This window comes from Bos taurus, chromosome 27 (assembly GCF_002263795.3).
Source record: "Bos taurus isolate L1 Dominette 01449 registration number 42190680 breed Hereford chromosome 27, ARS-UCD2.0, whole genome shotgun sequence".
Lineage (NCBI taxonomy): Eukaryota > Metazoa > Chordata > Mammalia > Artiodactyla > Bovidae > Bos > Bos taurus.
Window position 1 is genome coordinate 19,227,960 of NC_037354.1, and position 17,194 is coordinate 19,245,153.

The 17,194-nt window shown below is 40.2% G+C and overlaps 1 protein-coding gene across 4 annotated transcripts in view; it reads left to right on the forward strand.

The window, feature by feature from the left end:
• ASAH1 (N-acylsphingosine amidohydrolase 1) overlaps positions 1–15,322 on the forward strand; it is a 31,628-nt gene extending 16,306 nt beyond the window's left edge. For 3 of the 4 annotated variants that reach the window (NM_001075459.2, XM_005225967.5, XM_024986224.2), the window contains 12 exon segments: positions 2,210–2,300; positions 3,030–3,116; positions 3,930–4,008; positions 5,761–5,835; positions 6,677–6,722; positions 7,459–7,603; positions 8,274–8,328; positions 8,457–8,538; positions 12,364–12,495; positions 12,598–12,721; positions 13,129–13,185; positions 14,767–15,322. In NM_001075459.2, coding sequence (NP_001068927.1) covers positions 2,210–2,300; positions 3,030–3,116; positions 3,930–4,008; positions 5,761–5,835; positions 6,677–6,722; positions 7,459–7,603; positions 8,274–8,328; positions 8,457–8,538; positions 12,364–12,495; positions 12,598–12,721; positions 13,129–13,185; positions 14,767–14,856 — 1,063 coding nt within the window. In that variant the 3' untranslated portion in view covers positions 14,857–15,322. 4 annotated transcript variants of the gene reach the window in all.
• Positions 15,323–17,194: the final 1,872 nt, after the last annotated feature.

Here is a 17,194-nt window from a genome sequence, read left to right on the forward strand (position 1 = left end):
TAAAAGTAGCCTGCTGCAGAGAAAGGAAGACAGAATGCATACAGCTTTAACCAAGAATTATTCTTCTTCATGACTACAGAAGTATAAATAGGACCCCAATACTGTGACTTGTAGGAACTAACACATCCCCTCTTAACCCACACCCACTATAGAAATCAGTCTGGATTTATGTCTGTATATTTAAGAGCCTGGTAACATTGTAGCACCCACCAGAGTGCACCATTTGCTTCTCTGGAGCAGGGCAGTAAAGGAGCAAATGCTGGCTATTTTTAGGCAGATTTAAGCTTATCAGTCACTGAATGGCACACCCTTAAGAGGCTCTTTCAGTTCAGTAACAGGTGCCAGAAGATAATGTTTCCGTGGCAACAGAGAATAGTAGCAGAGTTCATCCATCAGGATTTTAGCCCTGGCTCCACTGATCAGTAGTGGATGTTGCTACTATCCTCACAGTAGAAATGGCTATGTGTAAATTGAAGAGTAGGACTTCGGGGAATGAATATGATCGAACAGTGACTTGGCTTGGACTTAATAAGAAGAATGAGGAGAGAGAATGTGGGGGCTTCCCTGGTGGTCCAGTGGTAAGACTCTGTGCTTTCATGCAAGGGGTCTGGGTTTGATCCCTTGTTGGGGAATTAAGATCCCATATGCCATCAGTTCAGTTCAGTTTAGTCGCTCAGTCGTGTCCGACTCTTTGCCACCCCATGAATCGCAGCACGCCAGGCCTCCCTGTCCATCACCAACTCCCGGAGTTCACTCAGACTCAACGTCCATCGAGTCAGTGATGCCATCCAGCCGTCTCATCCTCTGTCATCCCCTTCTCCTCCTGCCCCTAATCCTTCCCAGCATCACAGTCTTTTCCAGTGAGTCAACTCTTCGCATGAGGTGGCCAAAGTACTGGAGTTTCAGCTTTAGCATCATTCCTTCCAAAGAAATCCCAGGGCTGATCTCCTTCAGAATGGACTGGTTGGATCTCCTTGCAGTCCAAGGGACTCTCAAGAGTCTTCTCCAACACCACAGTTGAAAAGCATCAATTCTTCGGCGCTCAGCCTTCTTCACGGTCCAACTCTCACATCCATACATGACCACCGGAAAAACAATAGTCTTGACTAGACGAACCTTTGTTGGCAAAGTAATGTCTCTGCTTTTCAATATGCTATCTAGGTTGGTCATAACTTTGCTTCCAAGGAGTAAGCGTCTTTTAATTTCATGGCTGCAGTCACCATCTGCAGTGATTTTGGAGCCCCCAAAAATAAAGTCTGACACTGTTTCCACTGTTTCCCCATTTATTTCCCATGAAGTGATGGGACCGGATGCCATGATCTTCGTTTTCTGAACGTTGAGCTTTAAGCCAACTTTTTCACTCTCCACTTTCATTTTCATCAAGAGGCTTTTTAGTTCCTCCAGCATAGCAAAAAAAAAAAAAAACGGAGAAGAGAGGACGTATAGTAGGATGCCTGGAAAATCCCATGGACGGAGGAGCCTGGTGGGCTGACTTTCACTTTTCACTTTCGTGCATTGGAGAAGGAAATGGCAACCCACTCCAGTGTTCTTGCCTGGAGAATCCCGGGCATGTGGAGCCTGGTGGGCTGCCGTCTATGGGGCTGCACAGAGTCGGACATGACTGAAGGAACTTAGCAGCAGCAGCATAGTAGGAAGAGTAGCATGGCTGAGTCAGTAGTGAAGGTTCTTGAAGTCAGTGGTGGGAAGCTCATATATTATGTTGCCATTCTGGGGGCTTAAAAGTGACCTTACTGAAGCCAGCTCTAGAGTCAATGATTTGACAATAGTGTTGAGACTATCTAAGAGGGAATTCTGAGACTGGGAAACCAAATGGAGAAGTCCCCAGAGCCTAGACTAAATCTTCGTAGAGATTTAGGATGGAAAAAAAAGGTATATATTTTCTAGCAGTGATACTCAGGTTACATACAGCTATTGAGCCAAAATTGATTATTTTACCTATCACCATTATGCGTTAACCTTTCTATAATGCTGTAATTCCATTTTAGGGTTTCTAAAATGGCATTGAATAAATGACCCAGGACAGAAGTGCTGAGTGGAAAATGAGCTTTTTTGCAAATTTTGGTTTGAGTACCAACTTCTCTGTTGTTATTAAGAATATGTCTCTAACATACCTATAATGATGTAACTATCTAACCATCATGAGGAAACTGCTTTTAAACATTTGAAGATGATACACCTCTCATTGCAGTTACAGGGGTCCAGTTCCATGGTACACCATAAATCTCGATTTACCACCGTACAAAAGATGGCATGAATTGATGGTGGTCAAAGCACCAGCGGTAGGGTGTGATTCTTAAATCTTTTATTTCTGACTTGACTGAATATAATTGTATTTAAAAGAACACATCATGATACTTTGTACCACGTATTTTAAGAATCTGCTTTCCATGGTTCTCTGCCATTTATAATAAATGATAGTAGAGAAAAGAGGATGTCATTTTTCTGTAGCTTCTCGATTTTTACTAGCCTCTGCCTTTGTTTCTTTATCTCACATCATATATTTTCATCTAAAGTTAATCGTGTATCATGTTAAAGATATGTCTTGTTTACATATGTTTTTAAATAGTACTCTCTTATTTAGCTACATATAGATAAGTCAAAAATCTATATCTTTTTTTGTTACACCAAAATTAATCTTTTTTAACACTTAAAAAGCATTCAGTTTTTTTATTAATATATATATTCATTGCACACAGTTGAAATAAAACCTGTAATTCATTGTGTGATTCTTGATTAAAATACAGATTATAGGCTTTCAGAAAATTTTTATTGGGGTATGGTATACATACAGTAAAGTGCACAGATCTTAGGTATACAGATCAGTGTGACATGATGACAATTATGATTACTGTGATTTACAAAACAGGGCTAATCATTTAGTAAACATGGATGTACATTAATTACAAGCCTTTTCTAAAATGGTCTTCAAATACTTTTCTATATGAAGATTAATGTTAAATGTCAACGCTTCCTTATGTCTCTAATCAATTTTTAAATTTATTTTTCAGCTGAAAGTTATAGTGAATTCCATGAAGAATATAGTAAATGCATTTGTGCCAAGTGGAAAAATTATACACTTAGTGGATCAAAAGTTGGTAAGAAATATTACTTCCTACAATAAATGTTAAAGACACACACAGCCAAATATACACACGTTTCGGCAAAGGCTCTATACTTATTTAAAGGCGTAATTTGACAGCCTTGTCTAAGGAACTTGGACAAATTTGCTTTTATTTCAGACTACTGTTAAAACCTCAGAGGGACTTAAAATTCTGGCCCTTGGTAATATTACAAGACATAAAATAGCGTGGTAAATTTCAGCAATTAGTTGCTTTTTAATGTATTTATAAAAGACATGGTTTGTGGATGAACATGGGGCAGCTAAGCCTGCAGGCCACAACTACTGCAACTACTACTCCATCTCCTGCTCCATCTGCTGCTCCGTCTGCTGCTCCAGCTGCTGCTCCAACTGCTACTCCATCTGCTACTCCAACTACTACTCCACCTCCTGTTCCGTCTGCTGCTCCATCTGCTGCTCCACCTGCTGCTCCAGCTGCCGCTCCAACTGCTACTCCATCTACTACTCCAACTACTACTCTAGCCCTCGCACCTAGAGTCCATGCTGCACAACAAGAGAAGCCACTGCAAGGAGAAACCCTCGCACGGCACCTAGAGAGTAGCCCTGCTTGCCACAGCTAGAGAAAAGCCCGAGCGCAGCAAGGAAGACCCAGCAAAGCCAAAAATTAATTAATCAATTTTTAAAAACACAGGTTTTAACCCCTTAGGCAAAAAAAATAAGCTTTGATCACCTGTTGTGGCAACAATGGCTAGTACAGAGTATATGTAAAAGAACCAAATCTCAAAGCTACAGTTCAGGTTGAATGATTGTTAATGTATTTGTTTTTCAGCCTGGTCTGCTTGGCAACTTCCCTGGCCCTTTCGAGGAGGAAATGAAGGGGATTGCAGCTGTAACTGAAATCCCTTTAGGTAAAGTTCACTGCAGTTTTACAAAGTTTATTAAAGTACCCCCAATTTTTTATTGGGGTATGTTAATGCATACAGTGAAGTACATAGATCTTAGGAATACAGATCAATAGAATTTTTAAAATCCAGGAGTGTGTGTGTCTCAGTCATGTCCAACTGTAGCCTGCCAGGCTCCTCTGTCCCTGGCATTTTCCAGGTAAGAATACTGGAATGGGTTGCCATTTCCTACTCCAGGGGAGCTTCCTAACCCAGAGATCAAACCCACATCTCCTGCATTGGCAGGTAGACTCTTTACCACTGCACCACCCGGCACTCCCCATGCATACGTGCGTTTAATCACAACTCAGAACAAGATACAGAAACAAATTACAGCAATCCAGCCTGCTCCATTCTGCACGATTCTGAACTTCTTGGTAACCACTATTTGGACTTCACCTTAGGTTAGTTTTGCCCCTTAAACGTCGTACAAATAGAGCCAAACAATATGAGCTGTTGTCTGGTTTCTTGCACATACCATTATAGGCAGTAGGCTATTGTACGACTAGGATATTTGTCATTTCCACATTTGAGTTACGAACATTCTTGTTCATGTTTTTTGATGGGCATGTACACGTATTTCTCTGGGATATGACCTGGGTTATAGGTTAGCTGAGTATTTAGTCTTGGAGTCTCTGCCAACCAGTTTTTCAAAGTGATTTTAACCATTGACAGTTAGCATAGTATTGATACAAGCCTTTTTTCCACTTGCTGATTCTCCATGTGATAGTGTCACTCTCTTTTATTTGGGCATTTTGTTGAGTGTGTTATATTCACTCTTATGGTTTAATTGGGGCTTTCCTGATAGCTCAGTTGGTAAAGAAAGTGAAAGTGAAAGTCGCTCAGTGTTTCCGACTCTTTTTGACCCCATGGACTATACAGTCCATGAAATTCTCTAGGCTGGAATACTGGAGTGGGTAGCTTTTCCCTTTTCCAGGGGATCTTCCCAACCCAGGGATCGAACTCAGGTCTCCTACATTGCAGGTAGATTCTTTACCAGCTGAGCCATAGTTTCAGTAGGTAAAGAATCTGCCTGCAATGCAGGAGACCCCGGTTGGTTCAATTCCTGGGTTGGGAAGATCTGCTGGAGAAGAGATGGGCTATCCACTCCAGTATTCTTGGGCTTCCCTTGTGACTCAGCTGGTAAAGAATCTGCCTGCAATGCGCAAGACCTGGGTTTGATTCCTGGGTTGGGAAGATCCCCTGGAGAAGGGATAAGCTACCCATTCCAGTATTCTTGCCTGGAGAATTCCACAGACAGAGGAGTCTGGCGGGATCTAATCCATTGGGTCACAAAGAGTCAGACATGACTAAGCGACTAACATAAGTGATATTTGCCTACCCCCAAAACATAATTCTTACGTGTTTTCTTCTCTATGACTTTTGTTTACTTTTTACAGATAGGCCCATGGTGTATCTCGAATTAACATGCATATGGTATGGGTTAGGGATCAAAGTTCAAGTTCTTTCCAATTGACATTACTGTTGACTAAAAAGGCTATCCTTTCCTCAGTGAATTCCCACAGTGCCTTTGACAGAGGGAGAGACCCCTGCCCCACCAGCCATACAGGCTCACTCAGATTATCTGCAGACACTTAACGTTTGCCCAAGCAAAAACTCACATGATGACGATAGTTACACATTTTCTTAAAAAAGAATTTTCCTGACAATGTCACGATTCTGCATATTGACCAGAAAATTTCCTTTTTTTTCTCATAGGAGAGATTATTTTATTCAATATTTTCTATGAATTTTTTACCATTTGTACTTCAATAATAACAGAAGACAAAGAAGGTAAATGAATGTGTGCTGGGGGAGGGTAGGTGGTGCAAAGCACAAAATAGAAGAAAAATCTTGAAATAAATGAAATCAGAACTTTTAAAATACAGACTTGCTATGCATATATGTGCATGTTGCATAGGGTTTTATAGATCTTGATTTTTTTTTTTTTGGAAAGTGAATTGAAAACTGTTCTTATTTTAAAATCACTGTAACAGCTATTAAAGTTTAATTTAGGCATGCAGACCTGTTGCACAAATTGTTTCAGGACTGAAAACATTCTTTCTTTCCCTCATAGGCTACTTATACCCCTATTTGTGATTTGATCTAAGTACTCACAGGGGCAGAACAGAGTTTCTCCCATCATTTTCGGGCCAATGGATCCTGTGTAGACCAACTTCACTTTTCCATATTTTTCCTGACAAGTCCTTAGATTACAAGGCCCAGGGTGATGTACCCTGATTCACTGTTATTTTTTGACCTATACTCTGGGTACAGCTGTAGGTGACAATCCCTGAAGGGAAGTGTGTTGGTAAGTCACATTAGGTGAGGCCAAGATAGCTTTGTCTGAGGAGGATAGTGTCACGGTGAAACCATGGCCGCTGATCTTTCCCCATCTTCTAGTCTTACCTGGAGCCCTGTGCTCTCAGGTACCGAGGGGGAATCTGGCCAGTGTGACAGGGACAGCCTTTTCATCTTGTTAAGGCTTGTGATGTTAGGTGCTACTTAGTTCTTACTGTTGAATTGAATAGTCAGGAATATTACTTAACCAAAATTAAGTGTCCAGCTTTCGTTTAGAACCAATCGTCCTGTCATAATTGCTGTTACACGTCTCTTCTGCTTGCTTTCAATTTAGGTCATCTACTACATGGGCGAAACTTGGATTTTGGAGTATTTCTTGGGTAAGTAAAAAAACAAAACAAAACAATGTGGTATGTCTCAGTCCCTAAGAAGAGCAGGTAGTATTACATTGATGACAAAGTTAAGTACCAAGTCATTCCCAGAATATGACCAGAAAGGAAGACCCTAGATTTTTTAGTTTTGAGACCAGATTAAGCATGCTCCTATTCAGTTGAGAGTACAAGAATAGCATTCTATTTCATGTGTCTTCTTTACCTTCCTGAAAAAAAAATATGACAGTGCTTTGTAATTGGAGACCTAAATATTATCTGGGATTTGCTATTTATAGGCTGTGTCATGTTAGGGGAGTTACTTAACTTCTCTGATCCTCAGTATTATCATGGAAAATGGAAGATAAAACTTACCTATATTGGAAAATCCTTATGAATATTGATCATTGGGGATTGGGTCGATAAAGCACCTGCTGTAATATCTGACCAGGCTTCCCAGGTGGCTCAGATAGTAAAGAATCAACCTGCAGTGTGGGAGACCTGGGTTTGATCCCTGGATTGGGAAGATCTGCTGGAAGAAGGCATAGCAACCCACTCCAGTATTCTTGCCTGGAGAATTCCCCTGGACAGAGGAGCCTGGCGGGCTACAGTCCATGGGGTCACAAAGAGTCAGATATGACTGTGCAACTAAGCACAGCACACAGCACAGCATAATACTTGACCATAGTCTTCATACTCATCCTTATTGTCACTGTTATTAAATGTCACTGAAATTTGTCTTTTGTAGGTGGAATATAAATAATGATACTTGGGTCATAACTGAGGAACTAAAACCTTTAACAGTGAATTTGGACTTCCAGAGGAACAATAAAACTCTCTTCAAGGCAACAACCTTTGCTGGCTACGTGGGCATGTTAACAGGATTCAAACCAGTAAGGAATCTGTTGTTACCAGATTTTACAGGTAGCTCTGTGTGAATGATGGAGTCTAAGAAAGTGAGAACCTGAAGAGAATATGAAGCCCCAGGTTGTCCCATTGTACTTCTTGTTACCTTTAGCTCATGAGGTAGAGAAGAGTAAGAGGAAGCGAAGATTTCTGAGCCTTTTTTGGACATAAAGCCCATGGTTGGGTCACTAGGGCTGAGTGTAAACCTTGGAATCTGGCCATGGCTCTGGCCCTCAGGCAAGTTAGTCATTAAGTCCTTGCATTTCAATTTCCTTGTTGGAAAAGTGTGGCCAATAACATCTATCTACTTATCTCACACACTAGATGTGAAACATGCTTTGAACTTCTAAAAAGTAGTATCATGCCTTGATTTTTTTTTCTCTCCCCCCACACCCTGAAGTCCCCAGTCTAGGCCCTGATATAACAGTATACAAAAGAGCACAGTCTCTGGAGAAGGAAATGGCAACCCACTCCAGTATTCTTGCCTGGTAAATCCCATGGACGGAGGAGCCTGGTAGGCTACAGTCCATGGGGTCTAAAATAAAAAAAAAAAAGAAAAAAAAGAAAATAAATTTAAAAAAAAACAAAAGAGCACAGTGAGAGGGCTTAAACAGGATGGTGGAGGTTTCTGACCTCACGGCTTTGTTTTCTTTTCAGGGACTGTTTAGTGTTACGCTCAATGAACGCTTCAGTATAGATGGTGGTTTTATGGGTAAGTAGAGAGCTCTTAAATGAAATGGGAATTTCATAGCTGTTTTAAGAAGGCTAGGCTGTGGTTTCTGCTGAATAGTTTAATCTCTTCTAGGTCCTGTGACACTGTGTGTGTTTTATCTCTTCCAGGTGTCATGGAATGGATTTTGGGAAAGAAAGATGCCCAGTGGGTAGGGTTTATCATTAGATCAGTTCTAGAAAATAGCACAAGGTAATCTGTTTAGTTGCTTTATTATCAGATTTTTTATTTTTATATTTTTCCTTGAGGTATAATTGACATATTAGTATAAGAAGCATGCTACAAAATGTTTAGATATTTGTATATATGGCATAATGATCACAATAAGTCTAGTTAACATCTGTCACCACACAGTTACGATTTTTTTCCTTGTGATGAGAAATTTTTAGGTTTATTCTCTATGAAACTTTCAAATATGCGGTACAGTATTATTAACTGTAGTCACTGTGATGTACATGGCACCCTCGGGACTGATTTTATCCTGGAATTTTGTACCTTTTGATCCCCTTCACCCACCTCTCACCACCCTGCCCCACCTCTGTCAGCCACCAGGTTGTTCTCTATACCTGTGAATTTTAAAATGTTTTGTTGTAGATTCTACTTCTAAGTGTGATCACATGGTATTTGTCTTTATTTAATTTAGCAAAATGCTCTCAAGGCCCATCCATGTTGTCACAAATGGCAAGATTTCATTCTTTTTTATGGTTAAATAATATTCTATTATATATATACCGCATTTTCTTTATCCATTCATCCTTCCTTAGGTTGTTTCCATAACTTGGCTTATGGTAAATAATGCTGCAGTTAATATGGGGATGCGAATATCTTTTAGAGTTAGTGTTTTCATGTCCTCAGATCATTACTTAGAAGTGGGATTGCCGGGTTGTGTGGTAATTATAGTTTTTTGAGGAAACTCCATACTGGTGGTTCCGTAGTGACTGCACCAATTTACATTCCACCAAATGTCACAGGGTTCCCTTTTCTCCACGTCTTGGCCAACACTTATCTCTTGTCTTTTTGATAATAGCCAGTCTGACAGGTGTGAGATGATCCTTATCCTTGCTTTGGTTTGCATTTCCCACCTTCTCATGCACCTGTTAGCCACCTGTATCTCATCTTTGGAAAAATGTCTGTTCAGACCCTCTGTCCGTTTTTTAATCAGATTGTCTGTTTTTTGCTATTGAGTTGTGTCAGTTCTATATATACTTTGGATATTAAATCCTTATCGGATGTATGAGTTACAGATATTTTATCCAGTTCAGTAGGTTGCCTTTTCATTTTGTTGAAGGTTTTATCTGTTGTGTAGAAGTTTTTTAGTTTGACATTGTCCTACTTGTTTATTTTTGTCTTTGTTACCTTTGTCTGTGTGTCAAATCTAGAACTTATTGCCGTCGTGTCAAGGAGCGTTATTACCTGTTTTTCTTTTAAGAGTTTTACGATTTCAGGTCTTAACGTTTAAATCTTTAATGCATTTTTATTTTTGTGTATGGTGTGAGACAGTGGTTTGGTTTCATCCTTTTGCATGTAGCTGTCCAGTTTCCCATATACCATCTTTTGAAGAGCTTGTTCTTCCCCAGTGTGTATTCCTGGTTCCTTTTTCATAAATTATGGGCTGTTTATTCTCTTTCACTGATCGTTTTTTTATGCCAGCAGCATGGTTTTGATTACTGTGGCTTTGTAATACAGTTTGAAATATAGATGTTCTTTTTCAAGATTGCTTTGGCTATTCATGGCCTTTGTTATTCCATACAGATTTTATGATTGTTTGTTCTATTTCTGTGAAAAATGCCTTTAGAATTTAAGAGAGGTTGCAGTGAATCTGTGTAGATTTCTTTGGGGTAGTATGGACATTTTAACATTAATTCTTCCAATCCATGACCATGGAATATCTTTGGTTTTTTGCATCTTCTACTTCTTTCATCAGTGTCTTATAGTTTTCAGTGTACAGGTTTTTCACGCATTGGTTAAATTTATTCCCATGTATTTTATTCTTTTGGATGTGATTGCAAATGGGACGATTTTCTTAATTTCTCTTTCTGATCATGTTACTAGTGTATGGAACCACAACTGATTGTTGTATACTGATTTCATGTCCTGAAACTTTACTGAATTTATTATTCCTAAAAGTTTTTTTCGTGGAGAGTATTATAGTATTATATCATCTGCAAATAGTGACAATTTCACTTCTTCCTTTCTGATTTGGATACCTTTTATTTCTTTTTCTTGCCTGATTATTCTGGCTAATACTACCAATACTATATTGAATAAAAATGGTGAGAGTGGACAAGTTTGTCTTGTTCCTAATCTTAGAGGAAAAACTTTTAACTTTTCACTATTGAGTATAATGTTAATGGTGAGCTTCTCTTATATGGCCCTTAATTATGTTAAGGTATGTTCCCTCTGCACACACTGTTTTGAGATGTTGAATTTTGTCAAATGCATCTGTTAAGATCATATTTTTATCTTTTATTTTTTTATTCTTTAATTGGAATTGCTTTATAGTTTTTTTCTGCCATATGACAATGCAGTTCAGCCTTCATTATACATATATCATCTCCCTCTTGAACCTCCCTCTCCTCCCCCAACCTAAGTCGTCAGAGAGCACCACACCGGGCTCGCTGTTACACGGCAGCTTCTCCCCAGCTTCCACTTTGCAGGTGGCAATGTGTATATGTCGATGCTACTTTCTGCATGTCGCACTTTGTCCTCCCCTCACTGTGTCCACAGGTTCATGCTCTGTGTCTGTCTCCCTCCCTCCCTGCAGATGGGTTCATCAGTGCCATCTCTCTAGATGCCACATGTGTGTTAATATACAGTATTTGTTTTTCTCTGACCTACTTCACTCTGTGTAACAGGCTCTGGGTTCATCCACTTCACTATAACTGACTCAAATTCATTCTTTTTTATGGCTGAATAATATTCCATTGTATGTATGTACCACAACTTCTTCATCCATTCATCTATCCTTCATTGCTTAATGGGTATATAAAGTTGATTAGTTTGTGGATGTTGAAACCATCTTTGCATCATGGTACATGAACCTTTTAAAGTAGTTTCTCTTAAAGTACTAATATTAAAATACTTCTGAGCTTTATCTTCCATTGAGAAACTATTTCAGAATTTCTTAGGTGAACCTTTGACACTAACATGGAATTCTGCATGTTTGTGTGTGTGTGTGTGTGTTTATAGCAAGAAAAAATGGCAACCCACTCCAGTATTCTTGCCTAGAGAATCCTGTGGACAGAGGAGCCTGGTGGACTGCTGTCCATAGGGTCGTACAGAGTCGGACACGACTGAAGCGACTTAGCATGCATGCATGCATTGGAGAAGGGAATGGCAACCCACTCCAGTATTCTTGCCTGGAGAATCCCAGGGATGGAGGAGCCTGGTGGGCTGCCGTCTATGGGGTCGCACAGAGTCGGACACGACTGCAGCACCTTAGCAGCAGCAGCAGTGTATCTGTGAAGGGCATCTATGAAGTTTTCTTGGTATGCAAACAATCCCCCACCCATACAAAAAAGAATTTTGTGTAACAAAATCTTCATTTAAATTGTAATACCTGTTAACCTAGAAGTTATATTCTGTGCTGTTACATAAATCTGGTAGTAGCAAAACTGCCTTTAGCCAGTACTACCATGCAAATGACCTAAAATAAATGGGCATTAGTCTTGATTTCCAGGGCATACGATTTAGTAGTCTTCTTTGAAAATCCATTTCCATTTTTGATAGCTCTGATTTTCAAGTAATAAAATAATTTATATTATTTTCCCTAGTTCTGTTGTTGAGTGAAAGGTATATAGACTGTAAGGGTAGATGATGATCATTTCGTTTGTCGTTCACGTTTGATGTCACTGTTTCACTGTGAGGAGCGAAGGACTGTTTTCTCCCTGAGCCATTGTTCACTATTCTTTTTAGAAAAACATGTTCCTCAGATGTTTTCCCTTAGTTTCCACAGCTAAAAATTTCCATTTCAGGTCAACTAAAAGTTTTTCCTTTGTTCTAAATGTTTCTTTGTAGTTATGAAGAAACCAAGAATATATTGACCAAAACCAAGATATTGGCCCCAGCATACTTTATCCTGGGAGGCAACCAGTCTGGGGAGGGTTGTGTGATTACACGAGACAGAAAACAGTCTCTGGATATATATGAGTAAGTACATTTGCTCAAGCAAAACAAGCAGAAACTAAAGCATAGACAGACATGTGTGGATTTAAGGTGTGAAGCCTAGGAGAAATCTCTCTTTGTATCTAGACTCGACCCCAAGCACGGTAGATGGTATGTGGTACAAACAAATTATGACCGATGGAAAAATCCCTTCTTCCTTGATGATCGCAGAACACCTGCGAAGATGTGTCTGAACCAGACAACCCAAGAGGTACATTCCCAGTGTCATATAGAGAAATGGTGACTACTAAAGATTATCTCCATTCTAACATTTTTCATTGGCCTTTAAGAATTTATAAACCTCCTAACAGTCATTGTCTCTGGACAGTTTCCACTGAGTTTTTAACATAAAGAGCAAAATTTCGCCGTGCTTTTCCCTTGTTAATGGTGGACACCACTCTGTGGAGTTGAATCTCAGGAATCCAAGAAGGAAGGAAGAGAAGGAAAGCAAGCATGCTATATTAGAATCATCACCTGAACAGTGACCCAAGGGAAATTCTTTCATGGGGGTTAGGGGAGGTTGATTGAAGAATATCTTGGTCTAATGACCCATTTGTGTGGATAAAGCTGCCAACATCTGCATTTAATGTACTAAATATAACTATTTTTGTGTTTTAGAATATCTCATTTGCAACCATATATGATGTCTTGTCAACAAAACCTATCCTCAACAAGGTATTTTTTTTCAATATATGTACATATATGTATTTTTGATTTTAGGAAAAGAATTTGATCCCATGTTTTATCTTTCCCCTTTGTCTTGGATCAATCAGAGCTAGAATTCCAAGTCATGTTTGGCTTAAGGCTGCTTTTTAAAATGTTTTTGTGTGACCAAAACCATAACTCTTGGGGTGTGACAAAGAAGTTAGTCACTGCAGCTTGATATACAGTTTGGTCAGAATATTATTTCCAGCTTTACTTACATGGCATTTGGATTGAATTTAGCATGTTATTAGTGACTTCTCCATCCATGAGGAATTCAACGCTGTATGCTGCAACTAACACCTAATACTAGACAAAAGGAAGTCTGAAGTCTATTTTTAGACAGCTTTCTTAGTGGATTAGGTTTTTTTCTTAAACGTTAGTACAGCCTTTTCCCTACTCTTTAGCTAAAATATGCAAAAGTCTTCTGATCATCCAGTTTGCTAATAGCCCCTCTCTTGCATGTTTCTGATTCCTCTGATTTTTCCCATTTGTTCCTTGCCGCCTTTTGCTAAACCCTAAGATCAGTGTCAGAGAAGGCAATGGCACCCCACTCCAGTACTCTTGCCTGGAAAATCCCATGGACAGAGGAGCCTGGTAGGCTGCAGTCCATGAGGTCGCTAAGAGTCAGACATGACTGAGCGACTTCACTTTCACTTTCCTGCATTGGAGAAGGAAATGGCAACCCACTCCAGTATTCTTGCCTGGAGAATCCCAGGGACGGGGGAGCCTGGTGGGCTGCCATCTATGGGGTCGCACAGAGTCGGACATGACTGAAGCGAATTAGCAGCAGTAGCAGCAGCAAGATCAGTGTGCCTCCATGAGAACCTGGCTTCTGAGGGAAGCTTTCCCTCTGCCCACCAACCCTAATGTCTCATTTTGCCCACGCCGTCTTTGCTTGAGTTCACAGTTGGGTTACTTACAGATTCTTGGTGAGTTGGGTGTGTACCTTCTAACCTGTGTGTCTGCATAGTTTTCCTCACTGCTTGAGAAATGGTTCCAGGATAAGGAAAGCCAAAGCTACACTCTATTCTCCACAGTACACCACTGGTCTTTGCAAAGTATGCACTGAGGAGCATTAAGTGAGCCTTAAAGCATTGTGAAGCAGTGTATGGCACAGAATCAAGACCTTGTAAAGAACTGAACATTCTCTCCCATACCTGTTTATAGCGTGGTAATGGTTCTATTGAAGTCAGTTGTTTTCATTATTATTGACTTATTATGTGGATCTTTTGTGTCTTTACACACACACACACACTCCACGATGGGAAGCCTGGCGTGCTGCAGTCCATGGGGCGCGCGCACGCACATGCGCGCGCACACACACACACGCACACACACACACACACACACACACACACACACTCCACGATGGGAAGCCTGGCGTGCTGCAGTCCATGGGGCTGCAAAGATTTCAGACACAACTCAGCGATTGGACAACAACAAATTTAATGTTAAGAAACTTCATAAGCAGTTCCATAAAAAATGCTGATACAAGTAGGGTCATCTTAGAACTGAAAACATCCTTAAAGTAAAAGTTGACTTTTCTTTCAGCTGACGGTGTACACAGTCTTGATAGATGTTACCAAAGGTCAATTTGAGACGTACCTGCGGGACTGCCCAGACCCCTGCATAGGGTGGTGAGCACACACCTGGCCTACAGGACGCGCCCTCTATGACGTCGGGACCGGAGCTCACGTGGGGCTGAGTGGAGTGGCGTCCGATCTCCTTCCAGAGACTCAGGGCAGTTTCTCTTTGAGGCGTGAGCTTGTCCTGCTGAGTATGTTTATAGGTCACAGGCTGTTTTTGCCATAATGTAGGTGATTGCCGTGTTAACAAATAACTTCTTTCAGTGAAGTACAGCAGTCATCCAGAGTTTACTGTGATTCATTTTGGTCTGACATTTGGAGGCGGGGATAGGCAACTAAAAATGTGGTGGGACCCTCCAGGGAATAAAGCCAAGATTCTCTATGAGCACTGAATCCTGTACCTCTATGTGAGTAAGTTAAATAGCCATTACTCAGTTTTTCACTTTTATCTTTGTATTTGTGGTATGTTTTTGTCTTTTCCTCCTGGCTCTGACTACTATTAAAGTCAATACACTATTGTCTCTGCTGTGACAGCTGTGTATTTCACTAATTTTAATGGGATGGGGATGAGACAGGCATTCAGCTGTATGTTTCTCTTCATGAACATCACATTGATTCTGAATAGAAGGTGGCACTAATCGTAAAGAACCCACCTGCCAATGCAGGAGACATTGAGATGCGGGTTCAATCACTGGGTTGGGAAGGTCCCCTGAAGGAGGGCATGACAACCCATTCCAGTATTCCTGCCTGGAGAATCCCATGGACAGAGGAGCCTGGCAGGTTATGGTCCATAGGGTCACAAAGAGTCAGACACAACCGAAGAGACTTAGCATGCACAAGTAGTACCTTTTGGGGTTCTTGAAGTAACCAGTATGCAAGCAAGGCAGCTTTTATACTCAGAATTGAGGTGTTTCCTTTTTCATAACTAGCCTCCAGCTAACCCCAGAAAGTTATTAAATTTCAAAAACAGTCCCAGTTTCTGTGAATCAAGAGTAAGTAAGCAGGTCAAAGACAAATGGAAAATAGGAGATGAACCGTTACTTAACTCTTCATAAGTATCATTGAATACATTTTTTTAGTTTGTCCTTGTGCTCAGTATGTATATTTTAAAATGTAAATTACTAAAAATGTTTTATAGAAATCAATCTATTTATAAGTGCTAATAGAACTTGTTAACCTTTCATATTTTCATAATCAATTTTGAAATGTATGCCAGCTGGGCTAGACTGTAGCCACTTCATTGCTGTGTAATGTCAGCTGTCTTCGTGACATTCAGTAGTCACTGGAAGAAGTATCAGTCAGCAGTCATGTACGATGATTCAGTGTATATGTTAAGTGTCAGTTTGAGGGTGGTGGCTATGGAGAAATCCAAGCTGAGTATATTTGAATTAACATTATAGGGTTATGTAAGTGGGTTATTGAACTTATGACTAAGTGATCACAGTCTTACATGACTCATTGTAATTCAGTGGTTATCAACCTAGAGTGTAGGTGTCCAAAGGCAGCTTCTCCGACACAGGAGGTGCTTCCACCAAACTGCAGTGATGAAGCAAGGAGAATTACAAGAGGTTGTGTGTTAAAAACAGGATTTGATTTTTAAAGATCCTCTGTAATTTACACATTTCATAATTTTTTAATAGAAACTGTCATGAATTTTTCATGAAGTCCTATGTCCCCTGCAGTTTACCTCAGCGTGTCTTAAAACAATGTCATTTTCTCTGTGTGCCACGACCTGAGAAAAGGGGAAAGCAGCATCACAGAGCTCTGGATGGAAACCTGGAGGCCTGACTCTGGCTCTTGATCACTCAGTGGTGCGCCCTGGGGCAAGCCACCACTCCTTTCTGCCCCCTCTGACCTGCCTTGGTCAGGTAAGGGTTTAAACCCAGTTTCCCCCCAAGGTTTCCTCTAGCTTTATGAATCCAGACTTAAACTGCATCTCAGGTTAGAAGGCAGTTAGGGAGCAGTTGATATCCAGGTGCTGCTGGAAATGTCAGAACTGTTGTAGTTTTCTTTATTCACAGATGTAAGTGGATGAATCTAATCAAACATTTTCTTAATAGTTAAAATAATGATGACACTCAGTTTGCACGAAGCAAATTAACGTGCATTGTTAAAAGCAATTATGGCAGTAGCTCAGATGCCTCCAAACAGCCTGTCAGTTGCAAATAGGTATACACATATAATACCTGGATAACATGTGTATCTTACACACAGGCCGTAAATATGTTTTGAAAACACCTAAGTTCAATATCAACACTATATCAATCTCAGGAAAACATAGTTAATTCAAGTTACGCCCTACAGTAGGCCATTGGGCTAAATAATTTCAGCTCCCACATATAGATAAGATATGAAATGGGGTTGATAGAATTATTTCAAAGTATAATGATAAG